This window comes from Tricharina praecox (genome assembly GCF_024521635.1).
Source record: "Tricharina praecox strain CBS 144465 chromosome Unknown BZA05scaffold_4, whole genome shotgun sequence".
Classification (NCBI taxonomy): Eukaryota; Fungi; Ascomycota; class Pezizomycetes; order Pezizales; family Pyronemataceae; genus Tricharina; species Tricharina praecox.
In genome coordinates this window covers 841,959-869,633 of record NW_026250406.1, presented here as the reverse complement: position 1 = coordinate 869,633, position 27,675 = coordinate 841,959, and the positions used below count along the sequence as shown (strand labels likewise).

General features: G+C 54.6%; 7 protein-coding genes across 7 annotated transcripts; all 7 read left to right on the top strand.

The window, feature by feature from the left end:
* Positions 1-4,518: 4,518 nt before the first annotated feature.
* On the top strand, positions 4,519-10,314 carry BZA05DRAFT_200821 (CNH domain-containing protein). Its single transcript, XM_051479494.1, has 3 exons — positions 4,519-9,441; positions 9,509-9,668; positions 9,729-10,314. The coding sequence occupies exons 1-3, from the start codon at positions 4,615-4,617 to the stop codon at positions 10,208-10,210; spliced, it is 5,469 nt and encodes a 1,822-aa protein (XP_051342570.1). The 5' UTR covers positions 4,519-4,614; the 3' UTR covers positions 10,211-10,314.
* Positions 10,315-11,167: 853 nt separating this feature from the next.
* BZA05DRAFT_388490 (NAD-dependent 15-hydroxyprostaglandin dehydrogenase) lies at positions 11,168-12,347 on the top strand. The gene is made up of 2 exons (XM_051482682.1): positions 11,168-11,318; positions 11,365-12,347. The coding sequence occupies exons 1-2, from the start codon at positions 11,289-11,291 to the stop codon at positions 12,247-12,249; spliced, it is 915 nt and encodes a 304-aa protein (XP_051342569.1). The 5' UTR covers positions 11,168-11,288; the 3' UTR covers positions 12,250-12,347.
* A 3,125-nt stretch (positions 12,348-15,472) lies between these two features.
* BZA05DRAFT_200747 (Alpha/Beta hydrolase protein) lies at positions 15,473-19,645 on the top strand. Its single transcript, XM_051479492.1, has 6 exons — positions 15,473-16,323; positions 16,504-16,845; positions 16,901-16,992; positions 17,054-17,441; positions 17,495-17,623; positions 17,675-19,645. The coding sequence occupies exons 1-6, from the start codon at positions 15,648-15,650 to the stop codon at positions 19,558-19,560; spliced, it is 3,513 nt and encodes a 1,170-aa protein (XP_051342568.1). The 5' UTR covers positions 15,473-15,647; the 3' UTR covers positions 19,561-19,645.
* On the top strand, positions 19,617-20,096 carry BZA05DRAFT_200770 (uncharacterized protein). The gene has a single exon (XM_051479493.1). The coding sequence runs from the start codon at positions 19,731-19,733 to the stop codon at positions 20,034-20,036; it is 306 nt and encodes a 101-aa protein (XP_051342567.1). The 5' UTR covers positions 19,617-19,730; the 3' UTR covers positions 20,037-20,096.
* Positions 20,097-20,851: 755 nt separating this feature from the next.
* BZA05DRAFT_388478 (putative NUDIX family hydrolase) lies at positions 20,852-22,226 on the top strand. The gene is made up of 2 exons (XM_051482681.1): positions 20,852-21,645; positions 21,704-22,226. The coding sequence occupies exons 1-2, from the start codon at positions 20,973-20,975 to the stop codon at positions 21,922-21,924; spliced, it is 894 nt and encodes a 297-aa protein (XP_051342566.1). The 5' UTR covers positions 20,852-20,972; the 3' UTR covers positions 21,925-22,226.
* Positions 22,227-23,721: 1,495 nt separating this feature from the next.
* BZA05DRAFT_388475 (uncharacterized protein) lies at positions 23,722-25,669 on the top strand. Its single transcript, XM_051482680.1, has 4 exons — positions 23,722-24,084; positions 24,140-24,211; positions 24,284-24,960; positions 25,026-25,669. The coding sequence occupies exons 1-4, from the start codon at positions 24,035-24,037 to the stop codon at positions 25,241-25,243; spliced, it is 1,017 nt and encodes a 338-aa protein (XP_051342565.1). The 5' UTR covers positions 23,722-24,034; the 3' UTR covers positions 25,244-25,669.
* Positions 25,670-26,177: 508 nt separating this feature from the next.
* BZA05DRAFT_388474 (uncharacterized protein) lies at positions 26,178-27,392 on the top strand. Its single transcript, XM_051482679.1, has one exon. The coding sequence runs from the start codon at positions 26,223-26,225 to the stop codon at positions 27,261-27,263; it is 1,041 nt and encodes a 346-aa protein (XP_051342564.1). The 5' UTR covers positions 26,178-26,222; the 3' UTR covers positions 27,264-27,392.
* The last annotated feature ends 283 nt before the right edge of the window (positions 27,393-27,675 follow it).

Genomic DNA, 27,675 nt, shown 5'->3' with positions numbered 1-27,675 from the left:
GGAGAAGGAGGCCAGGATGGACAAAGACCTCAGAGCAAAGGAGGATGCGCTTTCCCAGGCCGAGAACGAACGGCAGAGGCTAGCCTCCGAAAACACGAGGCTGAATCGTGTCGTCGCTGAGCAGGACGCCGCCAGACAGACTTATGAGAACTCGCGACGACGCACGGAGCAGGATGCCACGCAGATCAAGAACCGGCTCCTCGCGTCCGAGAACGACAATCGCGCGCTGCAGAACAAGATCCAGCAGAAGAATCTCGAGATCAGCAAGGCCAATGCTAAGGCTGCCGAGCAATATCGCGACAAGATTGTTGCCCTGACCACTGAGAAGGCGAAGGCACTCGAAGATAACAATAAGACCCGTAAACTGCTTGAGGATGCCCATGTTCAGATCCGCGCGCTGGAAAAGCAGAAGGAGAAGCTTACGCTTAACCTCGAGGATCTTAACCATGAGGTGTCGCGTGAGCACAAGACTACGCGTACTGCTGAGAAGTCGTCGTCGCAGATGCAGCTACAGCTTGCTGAGCTGAACAGGAACCTTGAGATGGAGCGCCAGTTGAAGGTGCAAGCTCAGGCGAATACTAAACAGTTCCAGCAGACTATTGCCGCTACGAATGCCGAGCTCGAGGAGGCGCATCATCAGTTGTTGGTTCTTCAGAAGGTGTTTGATCCCGAGGGACAGCAGCCGCCATCGTGGGAATCTGGCCGCCGTAGTGTCACCCACTCTGTGGATCTAGCTACCAAGCTTGAGGAGACGAACCAGGCATTGCGTGTGTCGAACGAGAGGAGTGCACGGGCTGAGAAGGAGCTTGCCGAGCTGCGGAAACGTCATCAGGATGAACTGCAGGAGATGGATAGCATGCACACCACTTCGAAGAAGGCTCTGCTGGAGGAGATCAATGGCGTCCCAGTTGGTTCGCCCAAGCAATTCCGGCCTGCGTTCCGACAGGACTTCTCTAACCATTCTACGCCTGCGAGACGGAACCTCACTTCTGGTGCCGAAGATACCCTTGATTCTTCCGGGTCCGACCGCACGATGGACACCATGGCGTTCCAGAAGCGGATGGACCTTGCGAGCGAACTCGAAGAGGTCCAGAACCAGCTACAGCTATCGGAGATGCGGAATAAACACCTTCAAGCCCAGATCGATCGCGCAACCGAGAAGTCCGTGCGCTTCGAAGAGGACAACTCTGCTCGCCGCGCGTTCAAGCTAGAGAAGGAGAATAGCCGTCTTCACGATCTGCTCGACGATTCTACGCAGAAGAACTCGGCACTGGAGGCTTCCATGAACTCAATAGAATTGTCGTTGAAGGAGGTCCAGGCCAAGACCCATGAGGAGTTGTATGACTACATCAACCAGCAGGACCAGGCGCGCAAGACGCTTGTGGCTGTTCACCATGAGGCGCTGAATGATCTCTCCTGGGCGAAAGAGCAGTTCGACAAACTCAAGTCGGCGAAACTGAACATGGAGAGTGATCTACGAGAGACGCAGATTGAACTCGACGATGCCCTCGCCGCCCAACAGCAGGACAAAGTCAGTCGCTCCCAGCTGCTGAACGAGTTTGCCGACCTGCAGATTCGTCTGGACGCCGAGGCTTCGAAGGTTGCGGATCTCACGGCGAGTATGAACTTGTACAAGGCGCGCAGCGAGGAATACTTCAGCAAGCTGGAGCAGGCAGAGATCTCGGTGCTGAAGTCTTCGCGTGCTGAAGCTTTCATGCGTGCGCAATCGAGGGAGGCCGAGGAGACTACGGCTACGGTGCTTTCCGAGAGGAAGAAGATGGAGTCGCTCATTGAGGACCTACAGAGACAGAATCAGCATTTCGAGGAGAAGGTTTGTTTTTGTTTTATTACAGTGGAATTGGAGAAGGGTATGCTAACGGTTCCATGCAGATTGAGGATTTGTCCGCCGATTTATCTTCTGCGCTGCAGGCCAGGAAGAGGCTTCACAACGAACTCGAGGACTACCGTACCCGGCGCGCCGCGGATCTGGAGGATAAGGAGTCGTCCATGGAGCAGACACGGAAGAAGTACCAGGCCGAGCTATCATCGCTTACCGCGGAGCTTGAGATCGAAAGGGAGAACCTTGTGCAGTCGCGCGCTGAGAACCGGCGTCTTCGCGAGGAAACCGAAGATCTCCGAGCGAAGTGGGATGATGAGGTTCTCAACAGCTCTACTTGGGCGAAGGAGAAGTCTAGGCTCGAGATTAAGCTTCAAGATGTTACTCAGTCCCACGATGAGGCTGTCGCTGCGCATAATGAGGTCCAGGGTCGGGTCGTATCACTGCTTTCGCAGGTTCGCAGTCTAAGAGCGAATGTGGATGAAGTTATCGCCGACCGCGATCTGCTGCAGAAGGAGAAGCGCAGTCTAGAGAAGCGTCTGGCTGAGGCGGCACAACGGCTGGAAGACTTGGCTAACGGCGAGAGCCCGGCTATGCGGAACGCTGCGGGCATGGATCGGGAGCTGCTCGAGCTGAAGGGATCGCTGGCGCAACAGGAGGATCTGGCTTCTGCCGCTATGGAGAAGATGCGCAGGGCTGAGGCGCTAGCTCTCGAGACGCAGAGAGATATCGCCGCCGAGAGGGAGTCGAACGTTAATCTACACAAGGAGAAGGCCCAGCTTGAGAAACAGGTCAAGGACTTGCAGTTGAAATTGGTGGACCTCGAGACGAAGAGTTATTCCAGCACGTCACACGATGTCAGGTTCTTGCACGGACGGGTTCAAGAGGTGAGCTTCAACTCGATGCAACTACAGCTGGCGGCGGGATTGCTAACGATGAGTATCTAGCTTGAGAACGCCCTCGAAGAACACGAACGAGTCAAGTCACAATCCGAGCGCTCAGTCCGCAATGTCGACCGCACGGTGCGCGATCTGCAAGCACAGATCGACCGCCGGGACAAGGTCAACAACCAGCTCGAAGAGGAGATTGCAAAGGGCAAGGAGAAGCTCGAGCGCATGCTCAAGGCCATCGAGGAGCTGCAAGCGAGCGATTCCGAGCACCAGCTGATTGCCAGACGCGCGGAGCGCGAGGCTAGAGAGGAGCGCGAGAAGGGCCTGCGTCTCGAGCGCGAACTAGAGGGATGGAAGGGAATGCGGCTCGATCGGAACCGCGGCGGACGCGCGGACACCCTCGCTGCGCTCTCGGAAATGGGCGATGAGCCCGAGAGCAGGAGGAGTAGTAAACGGCACTCGGTTAACTTTTTGTGATTGGCGAGCGAGCGGGCGAGCGAGCGGGTGTTTCTTGCAGTTTCAGCACGGGTTTGCGATGTTGTGTTTTCCTTTTTGTTTTTTTGTGTTAGTCCTTGGTCTTGGTCATGTCGTTTTTTTGGCCGGTGTTTGTTTCGTATGATACATAGTTTGGCCGGTTGGGTTGGGTGGGTTTGGTGGGGGGTACGGGTACTACGGTGCATGTTTGCTTGTAAAAACCAATTGATGGTTGATGATGATTCTGCTTTCCAGCCTTTATGACTATATGACCTTTATGACCTTTACGATGTATGTAGTAATGCGGAGTGGAACGAATGTTATACGGTAGTCGCGACAATTCAACTGCTGGTTATGACCATGCTGTGCTGTGCTGTGCTTACGTCAGTCACGGATCCGGAGCAGGTGGGGCTTCTTGCGCCGTTCACCGTCCGTTCACCGTTCACCGGCGGCAGGTCGGCAGTCTGCTAGGCTGGCTACCTAGTTCGTTCAGGCGGCAGTTCGGTTCTCGCTCATGCTTGCTTGCTTGCAGGCAGATACGGTACGGTATTTGAACGAACGGAGACGGAGTGGCAGAGGATTGTGGTGGAGTACGCGTAGTATTGTACAGAAGGGAAGTATGTAGAAGAAGTACATAGGAGGTGAGTAGGAGGTGAGTAGGAGGTGAGTATAAGGTGGAGAGTAAATGTAAGGCTACACTGCGTCAGCGGGAATGGAGGATCGCGTTGTGTGCTTTTGCGTGTGTGTGAACTGAGCTGGGTGGGGATGGACGGGTGGGCTGAAGCGATAGTTTCATACAAGCGATGCTATATCGGAGGACCCCGTCCCCCTCCCTCATCCATTCCTGCCCATCTGATGTGCATTGTGGGCCCCCTGGTCGACGGGCGGCGGGTGGGAACTTCAGGTATGTATGGGGTGTCTCTCGCCCGGGGCTGAGAACGGCTCTGAGTCTGAGATGTTCGTTCGTGTATGTAAAGAAGTTGAAAAGAAGCAAGTAAAGGCTGGGCTGCTGCTGGGCTGCTGGATGGATGGATGTCGCAGGCTGCTGAATGGCGCAAGCTCGCAGCCTACATACCACACCCCCCAACACTCCTCCATCGTAACCCTACATTCCCCCTCACGATCCCGCTGCCGCCGCCATCATCTCCACAAAATTCTCCACACATATCTACAACACGCTCAGCGTACTTCGCACTACGAGTTGAAGCACTATATTATTAGTCACGCTTTTTACGTCTTTGTCATCGTGCTCTCCACCTCTATCTAGAGCACTCGTACTGTGCGGCGGTGCCGTGCTGCTGCTGTGCGCTGTGCTGTGCTGTGTGTGCAGTGCAGTGCTGCGTGAAGAAGAAGACCCGCCCCCCCACTCCCCAGCCAAAAGAAGAGCCCAAGCCCCAAGCCATCAATATACCCATGGCAGACCCTTACCAGCAGAGGGCTCGTGCTTATGCCGGAAATGTCCACGGCTCTTACTCTCGCACCACTCGCCCTCCGCAGCCAAGTCCTTTTTTGACCCGATCCCAGAGCTGCGACAACGGTGATGATGATTCCTACCTCGACGGGGGAACTGGTGTAAGTCGCAGACTGAGCGTAATTCAACAACAACAACTGCAACATCAACATCAATATCAACAAAATCAACTTCAACAAGGACAGCAACACCCTCATCATCATCAGCAACTACGACTGCAGACCAATCATATCCCGATCCCGAGTTCGAATTCCACTACTCCTCTTCGTTACATCTCACCGCCTCCGCCCGGCGCCCCTCCGCATACTCCCACCACCGGTATACCTCCACCACCACTACCTCTTCCAGCGGGCCCCCCCATAAATCGACGGACTTCTGTCGTCGCGATGAGTGAACGGCCGCCGAGTCCGGGTGGCTTCTTCGCCGTCACGCCTGGTGGAAATGGCTCGCCCTATATGCCGCCGTACTCGCCCGTATTCTCGGCTGGGCACGATGGCTTCCCGAGCAATGCTCCATATCCTCCGACGCCTGGAGGAGGAGGAGGAGCCTACAACGGTGGTGGTTCCCCGCCCCCAAGTCATCAGCCCTATAATCCATCCGCCTACCAGCCCCAGCGACAAGCTTCGACAGCGGGCGCGTTTAATCACCAGCAGCAGGCCGAATACAGGCCGCAGAGACAGGCCAGCACCGCTTCTTACGTCGCGCCGCCGGGCGCTTCCTCATATGATCCGAATCTGTACACCACGCCATACCCATCGACGCAATCGTACAGAGCCCCAGCACAGGCGCAGCCAGCCCTGTCCATGCCGAGCGCCGCGGGTGCCGCAAGATATAGCTATTCGCCGCAGATGCAACAACAGCAATACGTAAGTCGTCCGCAGTACCCAACGGGTTCCCACTCCACGTACATGAGTCCGACGGTTCCGTACTCGCCGGGGCTACCGCCGGTGCCGTCGCAGTCGGCTCCGCCACATAACGGGTACCAGCCACCCCCACCACCCCCGCCGCCACATCCTCCCGGATCGCCCGCGTTCGCTCAGGCCCCGTATCCCCACCACTCGCCGAGTCAATCGTCCATGTCGTACGGATCGCACTACAGTCGCCAGGAAACACACTACCATTCCGGCTCGGACAGCGATGTCTCGGCTCCGACCGAACCCGATACTCCGCATCATCCGCTGCCGAGCCCGCCAAAGGAACGCTCGCTGTCGTACCGAGACCATATGTATCCCGGCGGCTCGCCGGCATTGCCTTCTTCCCCTCCTCCCCCGCCGCCCGCTCATGGACACATCGCGCGACACCAGAGTCAGTCCAGGCCGCTGCCGCAGGTGCCGAACGGCGGTGGTGATGAGGAGCTCTATGGCGATATCGAGGCTTCGCTGCAGGATATGGGGTCGGGCGCGATGGCCTACAGCGACAGCTCGGCGTACAGCCATAGGCGGAACGGCACTAATGGGAGGATCGACAGTGTCTATGACTACTACGGAGGAGATAATGATTCCGACCCGCCGGTTGGGATGGAGGCGGAGAGCGATAGACGGGGGAGTTTGAGTTCTCAGCCATTGCCGCCGCCGAGGGAGGATGATAGCGATCTGGATTACATGCCGCCTTCGGGTGTGGATATGGGCATGATTGGTGGGGATTTCTTTAGTGATGGTGGCTATGGTGGGTTCAGTGGGCTGGGTCTGGATAATAACGTCGTGCCTAACCCGCTCCCACCGGTGCCCGCCGCCGCCGCGTCGCCACCGCCGCCGCCGCAGCAGCAGCAAGCAAATAATGATCTGTACAATGGCGGCCTCGAGCATTATTTTCCCGGCGAAAGCGACTTGCACCCGTTCCCCGTGTTTGGCTCGAATGCGGCCGCCGATGCTGCTCCCGAATTCGCCTCGAATGCCAGGGTCGATACATTCGGTACTGGTGGGCTGGCGCCGCCGACCAAACGCCTGTCGTTCGAAGAGGGCGACGACGACTTCGATCACGCTTCGGATGAGAGTCCTACGAAGAGGTCCTCTACGGACGATGATTTCCCAGAGTTATTTTACCACCCAGGATCGTTTTCGGCCAACCCTCAGCAGAACTCGAGGCCGCTCCCGAGTCTGCCTGGATATGAATTTGGTGACCCGTCTTCACCGGCAGGTACTGGGCCATCGTACGCCAGAAACTATCAGCAGCAGCAGATGCCTGGCTCCCAGCCGCAGTCGGCCCGCCTCCCGCCGGCATCGCCTAGTCTCTACGGACAGATGAATCTCGGCGCACAGCAGCCGTATATTCCCCGCACCGCCAGCTTGACAAGTCATCCCAGCCAGCCATCGACGGTCGCGCCTGTCAGATCGAAGACCGACGGAAAGGTCCATAAGGCGAACAGGACTTCGATGATTGTCCCTGGCAACCTTGGGCTCCCTGAATCGGAGGTTGCGAGTGGGTTGACGCCAAGTGACCTCCCCGCTATCCCGCTCTCCAGGAAGTTCGATCCGAAGAAATTGAGTACCAAGGACTTTAGACGGTGCGCGGCGCCGTGGGCGCTGAGTAAGATCTCGACGTGGCTCAAGGAGATGACCGAGGGCGAGCTGGATCTCAAGGAGGCGCTTGTGGCCGATGCCGTCGCGGCGCTGTTTACGCACTTCGTGCCGACCATGAATGTCGCCGACGCCGAGACGCTGGCGACTAAGGTGGTGTCCGGCATGCTCAAGGAGAAGAATCTGATCAAGGAGGAGGAGTGGGTGAAGTTTGGGTCCGGAGAGGTGTCCGGTGTCATCTACCAGATCACGGGCAGTGGTTGCTATTCGTCCAAGCTGCACGAGTACGATTCGCCTGCAAGATGTTATGCTCATCACTGTGCTCGCACGCTAAGGAAGATTACGCTGCCGCATGGTGGCGCTGAGGTCACGCAGCGGAAGGAGGACTGGGCTACTCATTGGAAGATCAAGAAGGAGCAGCTGGTCGACGTCAACAAGAAGGAGATTGAGCGCCAGAACAATCTGCACGAGGTTGTGCAGACCGAGGAGGAGTTTATGGAGCACATGGAGGTTCTTAAGGTTGTTTACCGAGACCAGATCCTCGTCAGCAATATCATCAAGCCCAATCGGTTAGAGAACTTTGTTCGCGATGTCTTTGGCAAGGCGGATGCGGTGAGGAAGGTCTCGGAGGAGCATCTACTGCCGCAGTTGAAGTTCCGGCAGCGCGAGCAGGGGCCGTGGATTGTTGGATTCAGCGATATTTTCAGAGAGTGGATCCGCAAGGCGAAGGTTGCGTATCTCGACTATGCGGCTGCGTTCCCGAACGCGGATATGCTCGTCCGACGAGAGGCAGAGAGGAACATGCTTTTCAGAGAGTTCTTGGATAAATGCCGGCAGGATCCGCGTGCGCGACGGTTGGATTGGGTCACGTTCTTGAAGGGACCGATTACCCGGTTGCAGCGGTACTCGCTGCTGCTAGCGACCGTGCTGAAGCATACTACTATTGACTCGGAGGAGAAGCATAATCTGGAGCGCGCCATCGAGGAGATCAAGGCGGTCACACACGATTGCGATGCCCGTGTCGATGAGATGTCGAAGCGTGTGCAGCTCATGGAGCTCGACGCCAAACTTGTGATGCGCCAGTGGCCGGTGGATCTGAGGGCTGGGGAGAAGGGCAGAGAATTGATCTTCAAGGGCGATCTTCAACGGACTGGAAACAATCGGTTTACCTGGCTCGAGACACATGCCATCCTTTTCGATCATTACCTTGTGCTGGCTAAGACGATGATGCAGAAGGAGGTTGCTGGAGGCGCGAAGCAGGAACGGTACGATGTGTCGCGCATGCCGATCCCGATGGACCTTCTCGTGCTGGAAAGTACCAACGACGACCCGGTTATCCGGAATGCGGCGAATCGATTGGGTATCGCAGGTCCCGCCACGACGACGAAGGATACCGCTCGAGGTAGGCACAATAGTGCTGTCGGTGTGCCGACTCTGTCGCATACCAACACCAGCAGCAGTATCAGTAGCACTGCCACAGCACCTGGCCGGTTGGTTACGAATATTCCGGACATGAATGCTCGCGACGATAGAGTGCTGTACCCCTTCCGCATCAAGCATCTGGGCAATCCGACACGAGTGCAGAAGACCGATGACAACACGTACATCCTGTATGCGCCCAGCGCCGCCAACCGTAAGGACTGGTGCGACAAGATCATCCTGGCGAAAGAGAAGCACGCGGCGAGCCTACACGCGCAGAATGCCGAGCCGTTCCGACTCAATGTCATGGCCGACTGTGCCTTCGGCTACGACAGCGCTGCGGCCGCTGCCCAGCCGAAGCCGATCAAGATCCGCGGCACACCGCTTGACCGCGCCATCTCCGAGGTCGAGAAGCGCTATGACGGCTTACCCAAACCCCCGGCCATCTGCAAGGCCAGCGTCAACTGTGCCACCGCGTTCACCGCGCAATACGGCCGCGAAATGGTCGCCATCGGAACGGACTTTGGGGTTTTCACCGCGGAGGCGAATAATCCAAGAGGTTGGACCCGTGTCATAAACGCGGTCAAGGTCACGCAGATCGCTGTCATCGAGGAGTTTAGTCTTTTTTTGATACTGGCCGATAAGGCCCTCGTGGCGTATCATCTGGACGTGGTCGTGCCGCTGCCTGGCGCTGCTGCTGGCTCGGCGACGAAGCAGAAGGCGCCGCAGAAGTTGAGTGGCGCGAAGGATGTGGGTTTCTTTGCTACTGGCCGCATGAAGGAGCGCACGCTGGTGTTTTATAAGAAGCGCGAGGGGTTGAGTTCGACTTTCAAGGTTTGTGTTTTCTTTGGCTTACGTTTTGTGGGGAGTGGAGTGATGGCTGATGCGAGACAAACTATAGGTTCTGGAACCGGTATTTCAGAAGGCGACGGAGAAGAAGTCACGTTTTGCTAGGAAGGGGACGACGGAGTTCTTCAGGGAGTTTGACGAGTTCTATATTCCGACCGATTGCTACGGAATCAACCTCTTCCATTCCAGTCTCGCTGTGCATACTTCCAAAGGTTTGTCCTCTACTCGTTGACTGCGGAGAAGACGGGTTCTAACAGCTATGGCACACACAGGCTTCGAAGTGATGACGCTAGACAAGAAGCAAGCATGGTCCGTGCCCGAGCTGCGCGCGGGCTCTCACGTCGACGACATCGCGTCGCGACTGTCTGGCGAAAAACCACTGGGGATGTTCCGGCTCAGCGAGATCGAGTTCCTCCTGTGCTACGAGGAGTGCGCGGTCTACGTCAACAAGCACGGCGACGTCTCGCGCTCCGTCGTCATGGAGTTCGTCGGCAAGGCCATGACCGTCGCCATGTACGGCCCTTACGTCCTCGTCTTCGACCAGGACTTTGTCGAGATCAGAAACGCACAGAATGGTAGGCTGCGACAGGTCATCTCCGGGAGAGACGTCAGGTGTCTGGATGATGCTATGGGCGGTGGGACGGCACCGGGATCGAAGGGTGGGAGGTCGGTCAAGGTCGCTATGGCACATCCGGAGATCGATGGACGCCAGTTGGTCGTAGAGCTGGTGCTCAATGAAGGGCAGAGGGATTGAGGGATTGGTGCGGCTGGCTGTCTGGCTGTCGGTCTGTAGTCGGGACTTGTATGTAAATAGGGTGTTGATTAAGGTGTTTTTCATTTTCATTTTCATTTCTACTGTTTCTCGATGAATCGATGAGTCGATTTTTTTTGGATGGGTAGGATTGATTGTTGCTATGTGGGGGGTTATGGCTTTGTCTTTGTCGTTTCATTGATGTTTTTTTATGCGCCTTTCTTGTTCGTCTTCTTCTTCAACTTCATATTTCAACTTCATATTTCAACTTCATCTTCATCTTCATCTTCATCTTCATCTTCATCTTCATCTTCATCTTCATCTTCATCTTCATCTTCATCTTCATCTTCAACTTCAGCTTCATCTTCAACTTCAGCTTCATCTTCATCTTCATCTTCATCTTCATCTTCAGCTTCATATCTATTCCCATTTGCTTGCTTGCTTACATGCTTGCTTGCGTCTACATAATCTATGTGATGAAATGATATGCATACTTACATATGGCCTTCCTTCCTTCCTTTCGTCGTTTCTCTCTCTATTTTTTTCCTAGTTCGTGTTGTGCCGTGCTGTGCTGTGATATCTATCTATCGCCCTTGCGGTAGTCTTCCGGTGAAGAACCGGAGTTGCGCCAGGTTGAGTTGCATTGTGTTGCATTGCGGTGTAGTTACCGATGTAGAGTAACTACCGGTAGAGTAGATGTATTGCCCTGTCGAGCAGTTGTTCCGTACCTTCCAAGTTCCGTGTGTCGGACGGAGCATCCCCTCCCGCATCCTCGCCTCGCCCCCCCTTCCTGCATGCCATTCCGATCGTGGGGTATCCCCCACCACCAAGGCACGGGGGGTGATAAGACAGTGGGGTATCGCCATCTACCGGTTTGCGACGAGGCAGATGCCCGTGGAGATTTTGTTTACCGAGAGGTATTACCGAGTTTCCGCACGAGGGGTGGTTCTCTGCGGGAGGGGGGGAATGGGGGGGATGGGGCAGTGGGGGAGGGGGATAAATACCCCCTCCTCCTGCTGCTGCTGCTGTTGCTGGAGGTAGGTAGAGAAGATAAACAGATAAACAGACATCAGACATCGCCATGCTCGACGTCAAGAACAAAACCGCCATCGTACGCCTCCCTCCCCCCCTCATGTGTTGCCGCTCTAACACCCCAGATCACCGGCGCCGGCAGCGGCATCAACCTCGCCTTCGCGACACTCCTCCTCTCGCACGGCTGCTCCGTCCTAATCGCGGACCTCTCCCTCACGGCGCCCGCACAAGCTTTGCTCTCCGCCTCGCACCCCCACGGCGCGCGGGTGTTATTCAAGCACTGCGACGTCTCATCCTGGGCCGACCTCTCGTCCCTCCTGCCGTACTGCCAGACGCACCTCTCATCCGCCGACATCGTCGTAACGGGCGCCGGCATCTTCGAGCCCGAATGGAGCTCCTTCTTCTGGGGTTCGGAGTCGGACAGCGACAGCCGGTACAAGACGTTAGACGTGAACCTCGTTCACCCGATCAAGCTAACCCGGCTGGCGATCTCGTCCTTCATCTCCTCCCGCAAGTCCCGCGCGGTAGTTCTACACATCAGCAGCATATCCGGGCAAACGCCCAAGCTGTCGGCACCGATCTACACGGCGGCAAAACACGGGATCAACGGGTTTGTGCGATCGTTTTCACGGTTGGAGGCGGAGATGGGGATCCGCGTGGTCGCCGTGGCGCCGGGTGTGGTTAGGACCCCGCTGTTCCTCGATAATCCTGAGAAACTGCAGATGATCGATGAGGAGAGGGATACGTGGACTACGCCTGAGGAGGTCGCCGAGGCGATGCTCATGTGTGTAAGCACCATGGACGTGAGGGGCGGAGAGATACTGGAGTGTGGACATGGATATACGAGGAAGGTGGACATGTTTATGGACCCCGGCCCCCCCAGTAAAGATGGCACGAGAGGGTGTAGTCTGGCGAAGACGCATTTGCTTGATGATCAGGCTATGCAGGTCTTGGTGAGGGAGAGGGAGGCGGCGGAGAAGGCGGCGGCGGAGGGGAAGGCGGAGGTGTAGGAGATGCAGGTGGGAGACAGGGGAGGTGGGACTGTGGGCACGGGAGGTGTAGGTGGAGGGGCCGTTCATGTTTTTTTTTTTTGCCGGTGTACCTACCGTACTCGTTATTGCACTGTGATCTTTGTACATACATATTCATTCGCATTGACTGGGGAATCGAACGGTACGAGTTCGAGTTCGGGCAGCAGCACACGATTGAGACACGGTGTGCAAGAGTCTTTGGTACATACCTCGTGGGGTCAGATGAAAGTGGCTATTTGAGCAGCACACAGTTGAGCCACAGTGTGCAAGAGACGTTGGCACATACCTCGTGCGATTAGATCAGATTAGATTATGTAGGTAAGTAGGTAGCCATTCGACCGAATAAGAAGCCGTACACACAGATAGATCTTGGGTATATGGTATAATGGTAGCTCGAGGCTGATTATCGAGATGGTGCAATTCAATCATGTGTCGATTCTGGATCGATTAGTTAGGTACCGGAATACTCGTCGCAAGTTGCAACAGCTCGAGCTCTCGCTGCTCCGAGTCAGCCGTGCACAGCCCAAGCTCAAGCTCGCTGCTCTGTTAGGTATAGGTGTGGTAGCTCGAGGCCGATTATCGAGACGGCGGTGTAATTCAATCATGTGTCGAGTCGGGAACGATTAGTGAGGTACCGGAATACTTGTCGTAACAGCTCAAGCTCTCGCTGCTCCGCCGTGCGTACCTCAAGCCCGTTACTCTGTTAGGTATATGGTAGCTCGAGGCCGATTATCGAGACGGCGGTGTAATTCAATCATGTGTTGATTCGGGCTCGATTTGGGAACGATTAGGTACTGGAATACTCGTCGCAAATTCGCAACAGCTCAAGCTCAAGCTCTCGTTGCTTCGCCGTCCACAGCTCAAGCCTCAAGCTCGCTGCTCTGTTAGGTATATGGTAGCTCGAGGGTGATTATCGAGAGGGCGCAATTCAATCATGTGTCGATTCTGGATCGATTAGTTAGGTACCGGAATACTCGTCGCAAGTTGCAACAGCTCGAGCTCTCGCTGCTCCGAGTCAGCCGTGCACAGCCCAAGCTCAAGCTCGCTGCTCTGTTAGGTATAGGTGTGGTAGCTCGAGGCCGATTATCGAGACGGCGGTGTAATTCAATCATGTGTCGATTCGGGATCGATTAGTGAGGTACCGGAACACTCGTCGTAACAGCTCAAGCTTAAGCTCTGTTCTAACTTCTGACCGAAGGCCTAAATCCAGATATTCACCAGGATCCCCCTGCCTGTTATGTATCTAGATCAGAGTATATGTCCACTCGAGTTTCATCATCCCCTCCCCGCCTGCAACCGCGCGGGATTGATTCACGGCGGGATCCACGGCGGGGGCGATTGGCCCATGATATTTCGAGCGCAAGTCGCGGGACGTTCTATGATGTACCTACACTATGTACCCACTCTATATCTAGTACCGTATTGTCGGCAGTGCTTCGCCGCCCGCCCGTTTGACTCGACAATGGGCAATTCGGAATCGGCCCACGCCGGCCATGCGGACCCTGCGGGCGGAGTAAGCCCGCACGCCCGCAGATCTAACACGGTAACACCGCTAGATGACCGTCCATGAGCATTGAGCATTGCTTGCTTTCCCCACAGGAAGGACGGAAGGTTGGATGGAAGGAAGGGATCGAGGGAGGGGGGATACAGTTTTCACTCACTCTGTCCCCTCCCCCCCTAGTAGCCGGACAGATGATCGTGATGTCATCTCCAGCAATGCAAGAGAGCCGTCGTCGACTCGTCGGAGCTGTCGCTTGAAGGGAAGGGAAGGGAAGAGCATTGGGAAGTTCGTTCCATTGAACTTTCCGTGCAGCAAGTTCTGGAACGCCCCTCCCCTCATGCCGAAGGGGGTGGTGGTGGCGGTCTCCGCCTTGCCCCGTATGTGTTGTCCATCTCGATGGTGGGTATCGCCAGCAGGCAGAATCGTGTGGTTTGCTTTGGCGGTCCGCCTATCAGAGGCAAAGTCAGCCTCTATCTAAGCCCCATCCGAGCACAACCCAAGTCAGCCAGCGACGAACAAACGGCTAGGATCATGACCACGGTCCACGGTCCACGGCTCTGTCCCATTTCCAGGGCCAAATAACCCCTACCCAGCAACAAGCTTAGGCTCAGAGTGGTGTGGGATGGACAGCTCCCCCCTTCCCTATTAGCTTTCACATGGGAAAACGCCAGCCACAGGTCGAAATCATGGGAAACCAAAGCTAGCAACAACTCTTCTTCGTCTTCTTCTCCTTCTTCGCCGCACAGACAGACAACGCGCAGTCCACCGAACCACGACATCGCAATCCGCGTCCTACCCGGTCCGCCTGCCCATCCATCCTCCAGGCCGCAAAAAGAACTCTCCGCTCACACTCACAGCTGCTGCTGCCACACTTCATCGCGGTTTGTCTTCCCTCTCTGCACTCTGCAGACCTCCCTCCCCCCCAGCGGCGCTTGTTCTGCCTCTGAAAGGTCCATTCGGCGGTGGGTGCTCTTACCTGCAGTAGTTCCCCCTCCCACCATCCAAGATGTGCAATTGAGACCGAAGCTCTATTTACTGACCAATGGCCTCATTACAGCATTCGAGAGAGAAAGAGCGACCGACGGAGAAAAAAAGAAACTCCCCGCCCGCCCACCGCCCACTCACCACCCACTGCCCACCCCCCTCCCTCACTCACTCCCTCCCCCCCTCCCTCCCTATCGACTTGTTCCTGCAGCGGACACGACACGTCCTACCACCAACTACGGCCTGTCCGCCTGTCGACCTCTTTTTACCGCAATTGATTCCTTTTCGAGCACTCTGCGGACTGACGACTGGACAACACAAACCCCCCTCCCTCCCTCCCTCCACTCCCTCCACTCCACCTCTGAACCGAAACGTCGGACACTGTGCTTGACGGCGACAAACGACTGGCTCGCCAACCCATACCCTACCATTCCCACCACTTACCGCGCATACAGGGAGCAAGCTACGCAACGCATCGCCATAGGATAGGATTGAACTGACTGACAGACTGACGGACGAGAACCGCCCATATACGTGGTCAACATACAGGTCACACAACGGATACGGCATTCTCCCTCTCGATCTTTTTTTAATTTTTTTCGTTTTTCCTCACTGGCTGTTGGCCTGTGCCGAAGCACAGTGACAGCGCGATACAAGTGTCTTGTGCGCTGTTCCATTGAGAGAGAGTGCGAGAGACGTCTTGATATTCTGGTAAATTTTCCCTCTATTTCTAAAGTCTTTCCCTTCCTTTTTCCTTTACAGCTTCTTCCTTATTCTTCTGTCGAGGACTTCCGTCTCTATTTCGACGCTGCCCGCTTCCCCACCCCCCACCCCCCCACACCATACGTACGCACAAAAACAAAAAAATACACACAGAAGACTAACGACTACAATGGACTCTACAGAACCTACACGGAAAGAGTGCGATTCGGAAGCCACAACAGTTGCTGCTGCTTCTACTGCTGCTCCAGCTATGGCCCGAGTACCTTTCGTAGGAAGACTCCATCTGTACCTACCCCATCCCACCAAGTCTTTTCCTTACTTCAATTATTCGTCTTCTACATCCTCTTCTGCTGCCACTACTGCTTCTGCCGTGGATACCTCTCTTACCCCTCCTCCAACCCCTCCATCATCGTGCGAGTCCGAGCAGGACCTCGAGGAAGTCGAGCCCATGGAACATATCGCCGAGGAAACTGAGGAAGAGGAGGAATCAAAAGTAGAGGAAGAGGAGGAAGTCCTCGTCGTCGAGGAGGTGGAGGTCCCCGTCTTCGAGGAGGTGGAGGTCCTCGTTGTCGGGGAGGAGAAAGTGGAAGAGGAAGAGGAAGTGGAAGAGGAAGTGGAAGTGGAAGTGGAGCAAGCACAGCCCGAGCAGGTGGCCGCGGTGATGGAGGAGGATGCTAGCACAACCTCATCTACATTGTGGAAGCGAAAGACAAGCACAGAGGAGAGCTCGACGGCTAACAATGGTCCTGTTATGACGAGAAATAGTTTGGAATATGTAGCGCTCGTCTTTTCGTTCTTGTTCCTGGTGATCGAGAGCTTCCTCAGGGTTATCACTTTGGCTTTGCGTAAGTTGTCTTTCTTGCTTTCGTCTGCTTATTTTTTTTCCTTACCCCGGCGCAACGTTCGACGTTCGTTTCGTAGCCGAAAGGCTGTTGTGATACCTTGATGGATACCAGCTACAAATAAGACCTTCCCTTATCTGGTGGAGCCGATAGCTAACTCCTTGCTTCGTTCCTGGATTTTAGCCGCGCCATTAATAAACTTTTTCTACGGACGTTCGCGGGCACTGTTCAACTCCTTCTCGGCAAAGCGGTACACCACAGTAGAGAGCTCGACACAGGAGAGGGGTCTGGTGGCTAAAGTGCGGGATGCCGATGGATTTGTGGATTTGTGCGAGATCTGGAACGACGGCACCTACCGGATCGAGGAGCATGTTGTCCAGACCGGCGATGGATACTTGCTGGGACTACACAGGGTTGTGAAGAAGACGGAGGAGGAAATCAACGGCCCACCCAGAGCAAGGGCGAGGGGTGGTGATGCGTCGACGAGAGGAAATGGTGGAAAGAAGGTGGTGTACTTGCACCATGGTTGGTCCCCCACCCTCGCCGTTTAGGACTGCGAGATACTGATGCCAGGTGTTAGGCCTTCTGATGGACAGCGAGGTTTGGGTCTGCCTGCTCGACAAGGAGCAGTGCCTTCCGTTTGTGCTGGCGGAGAAGGGCTACGATGTCTGGGTGCGTGCTACATACATCTCCACCTCTTTCCTGGATGAGCTTGTTGGCTGACCATTGATAGCTTGGAAATAACCGGGGCAACAAATACTCGAAGAAGTCGATTCATCATCCTTCCAGCTCGGCGAAGTTCTGGGATTTCTCGATCGACGATTTTGCCTTCCACGATATTCCCGACTCCATCAATTACATTCTCGAGACTACGAATCAGCCTTCTCTTTCCTACGTCGGTTTCTCTCAGGGCACTGCTCAGGCGTTTGCTACCTTGAGCATTCATCCAAAGCTCAACGAGAAGATCGATGTCTTCGTTGCACTGGCACCCGCCATGAGCCCTGCTGGTTTGAGCAACACCGTGGTGGATGCCCTGATGAAATCGAGCCCGAACTTGATGTACCTATTCTTCGGAAGGAAGTCCATCTTGTCTAGCACGACATTCTGGCAGAGCGTCTTGTGTAAGTGAAATAGATCGCACTATCATCCATACGGCTGCTGACGATGATCCCAGACCCTCCGATCTTTGTGCGTGTAATCGACATCTCGATGCACTTCCTATTCAAATGGACTGGCAACAACATCCCGCTTAACCAGAAGCTAGCGGCATACTCCCACCTTTATTCCTACACTTCGGTCAAGAGTACGTACAACGGTCCCAGCCACAAGTGTGAAAGCTTATTTTGTCGCCTAGGTGTCGTCCACTGGTTCCAGATCATCCGCAACAAGTGTTTCCAGATGTACGACGATGATATTCAGACCGGAATCACGGCATCCATTGCCAACAGAAGCTTCTACAAGGTCGCCAAATTCCCCACGAGGAATATCACGGCACCCATCGTGCTGGTCTACGGTGGCTGCGACTCCCTCGTCGATATCAGGATCATGCTCAAGGAGCTCCCGGCTCACACCGTCGCCACCGAGATCGCTCACTTTGAGCATCTCGATTTCCTGTGGGGACGTGACGTTGAGAAGCTTGTCTTCCCGCATGTTCTTGAGGCTCTCGAGACTTACTCGAACGATCCGGAATCGATGGACGTTGCAACCGTCACTCCTACCGAATCCAAGGTTACTGACACCTTGACGGAAGAAAGGGAGGCTACTCCCGAACCTCGTCAGCTCACTGCCGAATCGCTGCCTACCTACTCCGAGGATGAGGCTACAGCCCAGTCCCATACGGTAGCCGATGAGGAATCCGAGACTGAGCCCGAGGTGGAGGCTGTAACTCTGGTGGAGGCCCAAGTCGAGGCTGAGCCTGAGGAGGATGAAGGTGTCGAACTCGACTCTGACGCCGATGCGGCTGATGTTGTTGAGACTGCACACGAGGCCAGCATCGAGGCTGAAGTTGAGGCTGACTTCGAGACTGAAATTGCGGTGGCGGTTGAGGCTGAGCTCAAGGCCGAACTCGAGGCTGAACTCGCGACTGAGCTCGAGGCTGAAATCGAGACTGAAATCGAGACTGAAATCGCGGCGGCGATTGAGGCTAAATTCAAGGCTAAACCCGAGGCCGAGGACGAGATGGAAGATGAAGTCGAGGCTCAAGTCGAGGAGGCCAAGGCTGAAGAGACGCTGATTGCCGAGCCTGCGTACCAGGCCGCTACCAAAGAACTCACCTTGGAGTCTCGGTACGCACCCACCTCCCAACCCCTGCCGAGCCCTCCCATCGTCACCACCAAGGAGGAGGCCCCGGTCGGAGATACCATTACTCCTCCCAAGTTTTCGTCCGCAAAGCCCCTCACCCCTCCGACGGGCCCTGGATCTAGGTCGCCACCGCGGCAGTCACTGGGCAGGAGTGTCTTCTCGTCACCACCTGGTTACCACAACAGCACGATGCGTGCTGGGTCACCGTTGGCGTACAGCACTACCTCATCCCAGTTCAGCCGCCTATCTACTCCTCCCACGCCTACTGGCCTGTCTTACCCCCCGCCAACCGGCCCTGCTGCGCAAACCGGGGTTGCACTCAGCTATGGCGACAGACCCATCACCCCGATGACGCAGAAAGTGACTCGGAGTGGCTCGATGGGCAGCAACCGAAGCTTTGGAAGCTCGAATTCACTTAACGGTGGAGGATTCCTTGGTACTTCGAGCATGTCGGTGGGCAGTGGACGCCCAGCTGCACCACTCAACGAGGAGGGTATCCCAACAGGCCCGCGGGGCTACGTAGCACCTAAGCCTGCGTTTTACCCTTCGACTCCACCTCCCACTGGACCATCATCATGCTTCTCGCCCCCTACCGGCCCCAGGGCAGACAGAAGCCCTCCTACGGGACCTAGGAGCCAGCGTCGCTACACCAACAGTCCAGGCGCGAGTCCTAGGTCGCCGCAGCAAAACTACAGTTACCAGCAGCAGGCGACTAACGGAGGCTACAGCCCAGGTAGCCCGAGAGGCGCGAATAAGAACCGCCGTCGTGGACGTGGTCGAGGCCGCTCCAGTTCGGACCTGGGGCCCACCACGGTTGGAGCAGGACGAAACACCACCCCTGCTATGTACCGAGGTCACGGTGAGATGCGCATGTCCATGCATGGGGGCGAAGGCAGTCTGTACTCGGACTACCTGGGCGGCGCCCCCACTGGGTATTAGATGTTCCGTTGTCTTTCTTCATTTATTTTGGCCGAGGCTTCTTTGGGGTTTTTTGGTATGAGGTATCGGTGTCTTGGGTCCGTTCTTTTTGGGGTGGCTCTTCTTGCATCGTCGTAGCATATTGGTGTTTTTTTCTTCTTCTTACTCGCTATGTTTGTTTGTTTTTGGATATGCTGCGCTTCTTTCTGTTTTTTTTGCATTCGCATCGGTGGACGGACCGAGTTACTTACCATTCATTTATATACATTCCCTTTCTTTTCTTTCTTTTCTTTCTCCACCGTCTACTTTGCTCTACATTTCTCTTTTGTCGTTTTTGTCGTTTTTGGCTTTACTTTTCTTGGACTGGTTTCGCTGGTTTGGCGGGTTTGGCTGGAGTTGGACGTTGGACGTTGTTGACTCTGCTGTTGAAGGCGGGGCGCATAGTAATACAATTAGATGAGATTCCTACCTACATATTTCATTGTCGAGAACGATGAGTCGTCTCAGACGGTTCTGTGCATTCCAGCCTTTCTTCATCATTTCTTGGTGGTGCTCCCTCATACTCAGTATGGATTCGATCCAGATACTGAGCTATCTGGTAGCCGCTTGGTTGAACTTGACCGAATAGGGATTCTTCTCCTTCTATTTCCGTGTCCCAGTCGATCCCCTTCAACTCCTCTTCTTGGTGAATATGTAGGTAAGATAGCCTCCGACGAGTTTTCCTCGTCGAAGGCAACCTCATTCTCCCTATACCTAACCCATTTACACGCTGCTTTAGCAGCCCTGCCTGCTCAGTTATTCTGCCACCTCCGCCTCTCCTCTCTCCTCTCGCTTCAGCGATCCGTCCACGCAATGTTATCTATATATCATAAATACCGGATATTTTTCGATTGGTCTTGCCGGCCGGCCGGCCCGCTTTCATTCTCCATCTCCATCTCCAGCTCAATCCGGAGCTTTCAGATCTCGCGCATGAAGGAATCTGTCCATTTGACTAGACGGTGTGACTAGACGGTGTGATTAGAGCTGGTTCGATAAACATCTCTGTCATCCGCTGGTAGATGGCTTCGGCGGGCTAAAATTAGTGAATGCAGATCTGATATCCATAAGTAACGCCCCCGCCATGTTTGGCTTTGAAGTTTGGCTTCCCTTTCTTATGATACTTGTCCTTGAAGGCCCCATGCTTGTTGGACTCTAGTTATCTGTCAACATCGCCGCCGCTGCGGCGATGGTGGATCTCCTTGGTTGGGACCTGTAGTGTTTAAATCATGGGTATTGGGAAGTAGATGGTGATACCTATCGATATATACATACAGTGATGAACCATGAACGGAGTGACCCATGCACACTAACTAGGAGCAGCCAGGTAGTCTGACGTCACCGCATCCACCCCGCGTCTCACAGCGGGCGAGCTCACATACATAATTCCACAACGAATGCATCACCAAATCACTCGCCACCTCCTCCGATGCGGCAAACTCACCACACGACTCCACCAGCAGCCCCGTTTCTCCACAGTCCGCATAAAAATGACCACGCCCACAACGCCCACTCCCAAGCTCCCAGCAAACCTGACTAGCGCCCAGCTCCTCTCCTTCAAGCCATACACCTCGTGGCTATCCTCACTGACCTCGTCGCTGTCACAGCAACAGCAGCCATCGCACCCCTTCCACAGCGACCCATACATCCTCCGCTCGCTCACAGTCTCGCACGCCGACTTCTTCGGCCAGCGGATCGGCTTCCTCAACGTCACCGCGTCACTGACCAATTCCGCGGGCGAGTCCCTGCCTGGCATGGCGTTCCTGCGCGGCGGGTCGGTGGCCGTACTCGTTATTCTACAGGAAGAAGAGGGCGGGGAGGGGGAGGAGTGGGCGCTGCTGACGGTGCAGCCGCGGGTGCCGGCGGGCGCACTGGAGTTTGTGGAGCTGCCTGCGGGGATGGTCGATGGTGATACGTTCACAGGCGCCGCCGCGAAGGAGATCGAAGAGGAGTGCGGGATCGTGATTAAGGCGGAGGGGTTGGTCGATTTGACAAAGTTGGCGCTGGGGGCGCTGGTGCGCGAGATGGAGGGAGAGAGGTTGGAGGCTGCGGTGTACCCCAGTCCTGGAGGTGCGCCTCACACTCCTATATGGGAGGAGTATGGCTGATCAGTGGGTTTGAATTGCAGGCTGCGACGAGTTCGTCAAGATATTTGCGTACACACACGCGATCGATAAGGGCACACTTGGCGAGTGGAGAGGAAGGCTGACAGGGCTGAGGGAGGAGGGCGAGAAGATTACGCTCAAGGTGGTCAGGTTGAGGGATCTGTGGAAGGAAACGCTTGATGCGAAGGCCTTAAGTGCCGTGGCGCTTTTTGAGGGGTTGCGGAGGGAGGGGCATAAAATTTGATGGAATAGCCGGCGGAAATGGAGGGTTTGATGGGTGGTGATGCGTTGCGTTTAATCGTGAAGTAATTGCTTGCGACCTAGATAGATTATGGCGATATACATGATGTGCACACTCTGGTTCCACGCCGCTGTCCAATCTTACTTCATAGCCCGCCTGCTGGAGTCCCATACGGACCTTGTGTCCCTTCCACTGGGTGCCATGGCACCAGACGACGGCGTAGGTAGCCGGCTGCTTTGTAGTCCGTTTGCGTTCCGTCTGTGACTCCGTGTACATCGAGAGGCCAAGGGCTGTGGGCGTACGGCGTGCGCTCTAGCTGCGGGTTCCTCGTCCAGGGTGGCAGTGTAGTCACATTCTGCAGCTTTATCCAAAAGTGCCGTCTCCTCTGTTTGCCCGTGACCGCCTTGGCTTCGCGGTTGATGAGCTTCTGCAGCCTGCGGGTCGTTACGTCTCCCAAGCTTTAGCGGGTAGTGATGGGAAGAGGGTGATTAGTGGACGATTATGGGATGAGTGATAGACTGGCTGGAACTTTGGTAGAAAGGTGACCGTATGTAGTATTTTAGGTGCGGTGGAGTGACTGCTGTCATGCTCTGTAGGAGTGCGGTAATCCGTGTTCCTACTTATTCGAACCGGTTTTTGCTGGCATAGCTGAGCGAGTGAGTAGGAGCACGATAATCCGTGTGTCTGTTTATTCGAACAAGTTTTCCTAACACAGCTGAACGAGTGAGCAGAAGTCTAAGCAAAAACTGCCATACATCACATCGAATGCTTTCAAGATACAGCTACGAGCTCATATAGTCAGTGACTCCGATATTCAGCGCTATGTGCTTCATTTTCTGCCTAGTTACAGGATAGCCTGCTGTCGTAGCCATATTCGGCTCACCAGGACACGAGTGACGAACACGGTGCCGACGCCTCCGCAAAGATTTTGTGATTCCACATAATCACTGCCAGATCCCCGGGGTTGCAGGAGTTTTCCGAGCTGTAGAAATTAGCCCAGCCTCGTGTGGATGTCTGGTAGTCCAATGCATTCATATCCAGATCTGCCATCCTGGGACGGCCCTGAAGCTATGATCCTATGGCCACCGGTAGACAATAGTGCTTTATTGCACCCAAATAAACCTTTGTACGAAGAGTTCGATGACTCTATTGCTTGAAGGTTGTAGGCTTCGCTTTTCCTTAGCCGTGCGGTGGTAGAATAGTCGTCCGCATAAGAAGTATGTACCGTGATCACAAGATATCAACAGATCTCTCAATAATTCCCCGAAACCCCATTAAGGTCTATCACTTCGAAAAACCAAAAGTACTGGATTTATCAAACTGCAAGTGATCTCCGTACTCGTATTTGCCCGTCCAGCCACTGCTGGTACCGGCGTTTAGGGCCATCTCACATCGTAATGCCCGCAATGACGACATATACGGGCTCACTTTGATTAACTGCCGGTTCACTTCCAAATGTAATATCCAGCTATGCTCGCCGTTCACAAGCGTTGGCTTTAGCTGTATTACTCTACATTTAGCCCATAGGCGACGGGCCCAGGGCCATGGCCGCCCAACAGATCGGACGGGAGATCTACAGACCGCCCACGATGTACCCACGCCAATGATCAGATCTCGTCCGATACTTCGTCTATCGATCAAGCAACCTATTCTTACTCTCGTGAAGATCAACCGGTCATTCTTATGCAAATATTGCGCCGGCCATCGCTGACTCGTCGCCGAGTCTCTGCTTTGGGAGATGGTCCGGAGCCTTCCATACGTTCAATTTCGTACCACCGCACAACCACCACACAACCACCGCACTACCTTCTCCTTCTCTTCTCTTTCTTTCTTTCATCCATCCTTCCTTCTTCCTTCTACATCCTCCCGGTGATAGGAAGAGTGCGAGGCATCTCCTCCATCTCCTCCTCCATCCCTTCCTCTCCCATACACGCACGCCCTCTTCATCCACCTTGCTCCGTTCCTTCCTCTCCCCCTCCCCCACACTCACACTCACTTTCCACGCTCCTTTACTGATTGCAAAACACTCCTTTTGTTGTTTCCTTTACACTCTACCATACTTCCTCGAGTCCGTACCGAGTCTCATATACACAAGCATCACGAATCACTCGCCATGACGGTCAAAGACTGGATCAAGGGCAAGAAAACAGCCCTTTTCCTCGGGTATGTTCCTGCTCTCTCTTCTTCTCTGTAACATATGTGTCTAATATTGCTCCAGCTTGGTCATGACAGGTTTGACTCTCTTCGTCGTTGTGTTCGGATCCTACAAGCTGTACAGCAGGAAGCGCCGGTAAGTTGGGCGGTCCCTCCCGTTGCTATTTATTTGGAAGGGAGCCTAGGATTAACAAATATTGTCTTGAAGTCAGCATCAGTTGCAGGACGAGCAGGCTGCGGTGGCTCAGGGACAGCGTGTTTCCGATATCGAGCTCGGAAATCTCACGGGACCTCCAGTGATCCCCGACGATAACGCCTTCGGAATCGTTGCACTCCAGCGTGGTATTTACGGTGGCGTTCAGCAGACTTCTACAATTTCTCCCGCACCGCCGAATACGTCGATTGATAATGTCATTGCCGCTCGCAGGGCCGCTCGAAACACCAACGCTTCGAGCGCGCCGGCCCCCGACTCGACCATCACTCAGAGTGCCGCAGCCCCCGACTCGACCATCATGCCCGACACGACCATTGTCATCAACTTGGGTAACAGGTTGCCTAGAAACGAGGAGGCTCCAGAGGGATCACCTGCTCACATCGATTCATCTCCGCTGAGGATGGTCTCCAGCATCACCCATGTCCAGCCATCTTCATTGATCCCCTCGGATTCCCTTAGGGCCCGCTACCTAGGACTTCCGGCCTTTACTACGTTCGTCTCCCGTAGGAGAAGGGCTTCGGAGATTTTTGCCCCGATTTTTCCCAGCCAGGAGAATCGCTCGGCTACGCCAGTTAGTGCTGCTTCCCTCACCCCGCCGCCGTCTCCAGGAGTTCCGGTTCAGGGTGTCCTCCCCGAGATCGCTCTCCAGAGCCCGAGTGCCGAGGATGGAGGTAATTATCATTCAAGTCCGTTTGCTAAGTCAATTGAATCTGACACTAATTCTTCCGTTTGACAGCCACCCCCAAGGTGTACGGAGAAGACGAACATCACGAGACCGGCGAGTCCCACTTGAACAAGAATAACGCCTCTGTCGGATCTCTCAACGATGTCTACGACTACTATGGCTCGGATGCCCCAGCTTCCGAGTCTGGTGAGCCGCAGGATCAGGGTCTCGAAGTCAACACTCAGGGACCCCGCCGCTTCTCCAGGATGCCCTCTAGGGCTTTGCTTTAGATCTTGGGACGTTCCTACACAAGATCTTCATGGAACATACCGAGGTTTTCATGAGCTTTCTTTTTCTTTTCTTCGCCATAGAGCATACCTGGGTTTTCTGTCACGGCTTTTTTTTCTTCCTTTTCTCGATCATGGACCATACCTAGGTTTTTTTCTTCTTTTCTCCATCATGGACCATACCTAGGTTTTTTCTTCTTTTCTTCATTGAGCATACCTGTCTTTTCTTTGAGAATTTTCTTCTTTTCTTCAGCATTTACAAAAGGGGGGGATTTTCAACAAAGGTGTCAGTACTGAATGGTGTTGCTTGTCCAAGTTTTTTTTTTTCTTGTACAATAGTAGTTGTTTGATACTTGTTGAGATGATAATGGAATGGGTTGTAGTTGCGTTTTTTGATACTTGTTGAGATGGTAATGGAATTGGTTGTAGTCGCTTTGTTTGATACTTGTTGAGATGGTAATGGAATGGGTTGCATGAGAGCTTTACTATGATATGCTGTGATGTGACTCCTTCCACTAGACCCTTACTACCACCTGGTGAGTCTGCCCTGGTGTCCATCCACTGCCTATCTAACCACGGAGAGCGCCTTTTTTGTCATCGAGGATATCTCACAGTGGTCGTGATGATTTATGGTGAACTGCCGAAACAAATTAGAGGATCTACTGGAGGGACTAAACGGTCCCGTAAAAATTAAATTTCTATCTCAACTCTGCATTTGAATTGTTGGATGTCTCCATCAAGAGTAAATATGCTACAATACATGCTACGGTACTGACTTGTTGGCTTGTACTGAATCGATTGGAGAAAATCGCCAACTGTTTTGTCTTCATGGGCCGTGATAGGAGTGATAAATTATGAAGAATCACATGTTGCCTCTCAATGTTAATCCTTGCCGCATCTCACCAAGCCAAGCCAGGCGCCATCAAGCTCTCCAGAACTCCAGCTCCGTCTTCAGCGCACACCTCACCAGCTCAATTTCACAATGCCATCCACACCCACGACGATCGAGCTGCCGCCCGCAGACGCACCCAAGCCCGTCGTCTTCTTCCGGCGCAACGCCAAAGGCAAATCCTCACTGCGCAAGCGAGCCGCCACGCCCCCGCCAGCATCAGATTCCGACGGCGGCAGCGACTACGACAGCTCCTCGGAAGGAGGAGGCGATGGTGGTCCGCGGAAGATCAAAAAGCGGCGGCGGAACATGGGTACTGTGGTCGCCGCAACGAGCGATGTGAGGGGCGCGGGAGCGGCGGATGCAGGCACTGCGAAGTACGCGGCTACCTCAAGGGATATCGTACAGACGAACGACGCGACGAAACAGAGCAATTGGTACGATGAGGAGGAGGCGGGGTTGCTCGGTCGCCGGAAGAAACCTGCTGCTGCTGCCGCTGCCACTACAGACGATGCCGCCGGTCCCCCGGCAGACGACGGCACTTACACCGGCAACAAGGGCTACGGCAGCTTCATCAAGAAGTCGGCGGACGCGGCGTCGCGCAAGCCCGTGGGGCCCGTCAAGGCGCCGACAAATATCCGCACGATAACGGTGACCGACTACGCGCCCGACGTGTGCAAGGACTACAAGCTCACGGGGTTCTGCGGGTTCGGGGATACGTGCAAGTTCCTGCACGCGCGTGAGGACTATGCAGCGGGGTGGAAGCTGGACCGCGAGTGGGAGATCAAGCAGAAGGGGGGGAAGATGCCGGTGCTCCAGGGGAAGAAGATGGGCACTGGTGAGTGGAAGCCCGCGGATGAGAAGGAGGAGGAGGAGATCCCGTTCAAGTGCGTCATCTGCAAGGGAGACTATAAGAGCCCGATTCAGACTAAGTGTGGTCATTACTTCTGCGAAAACTGTGCTATCGACCGCTATCGGAGGAAGAACCCAAGCTGCGCCATCTGTGGGAAGCGCACGGATGGTGTTTTCAATGGCGCCAAAGGGTTACAGAAGAAGTTGGATATTGCGAAGGAGAGGGCCGAGGAGGAGGAGCGGAAAAAGAAGGAAGAGGAGGAAGAGGCAGCGAAGAAATGAGCGTGTATAATGACGATTTGTATGGTGTACGATAATAGGTGTTTTTGTTCGCTTTTTGGCATATAAATGATTCACGAATGAACCAAAGTCCTCACGTTTTACCAAGAGGGCGCGGGCTTGTGAGGAATGGCAAGAGTAGAGTGGCTATAAACCGTGACTTCGTGACAGCTAACAGCGAGGAAAGTATCCCTCGGAGCGAGTTTTCAACTGGGCAATTACTATGTGGCTGGTCGCCAGACACATACTCATGGGTGATATCGGATGCATCTACCCTTTACGCAGGAGTTCAAACTGTACAAACCCTCTCTTTTCCGTATATTGCCGCCAATGCAGGTGTACCATAGTATCGCAACTCTGTAGAGACCCATACGCTCACAAATAAGTATCGTTGCCCAATTTGGCGCACGATGCT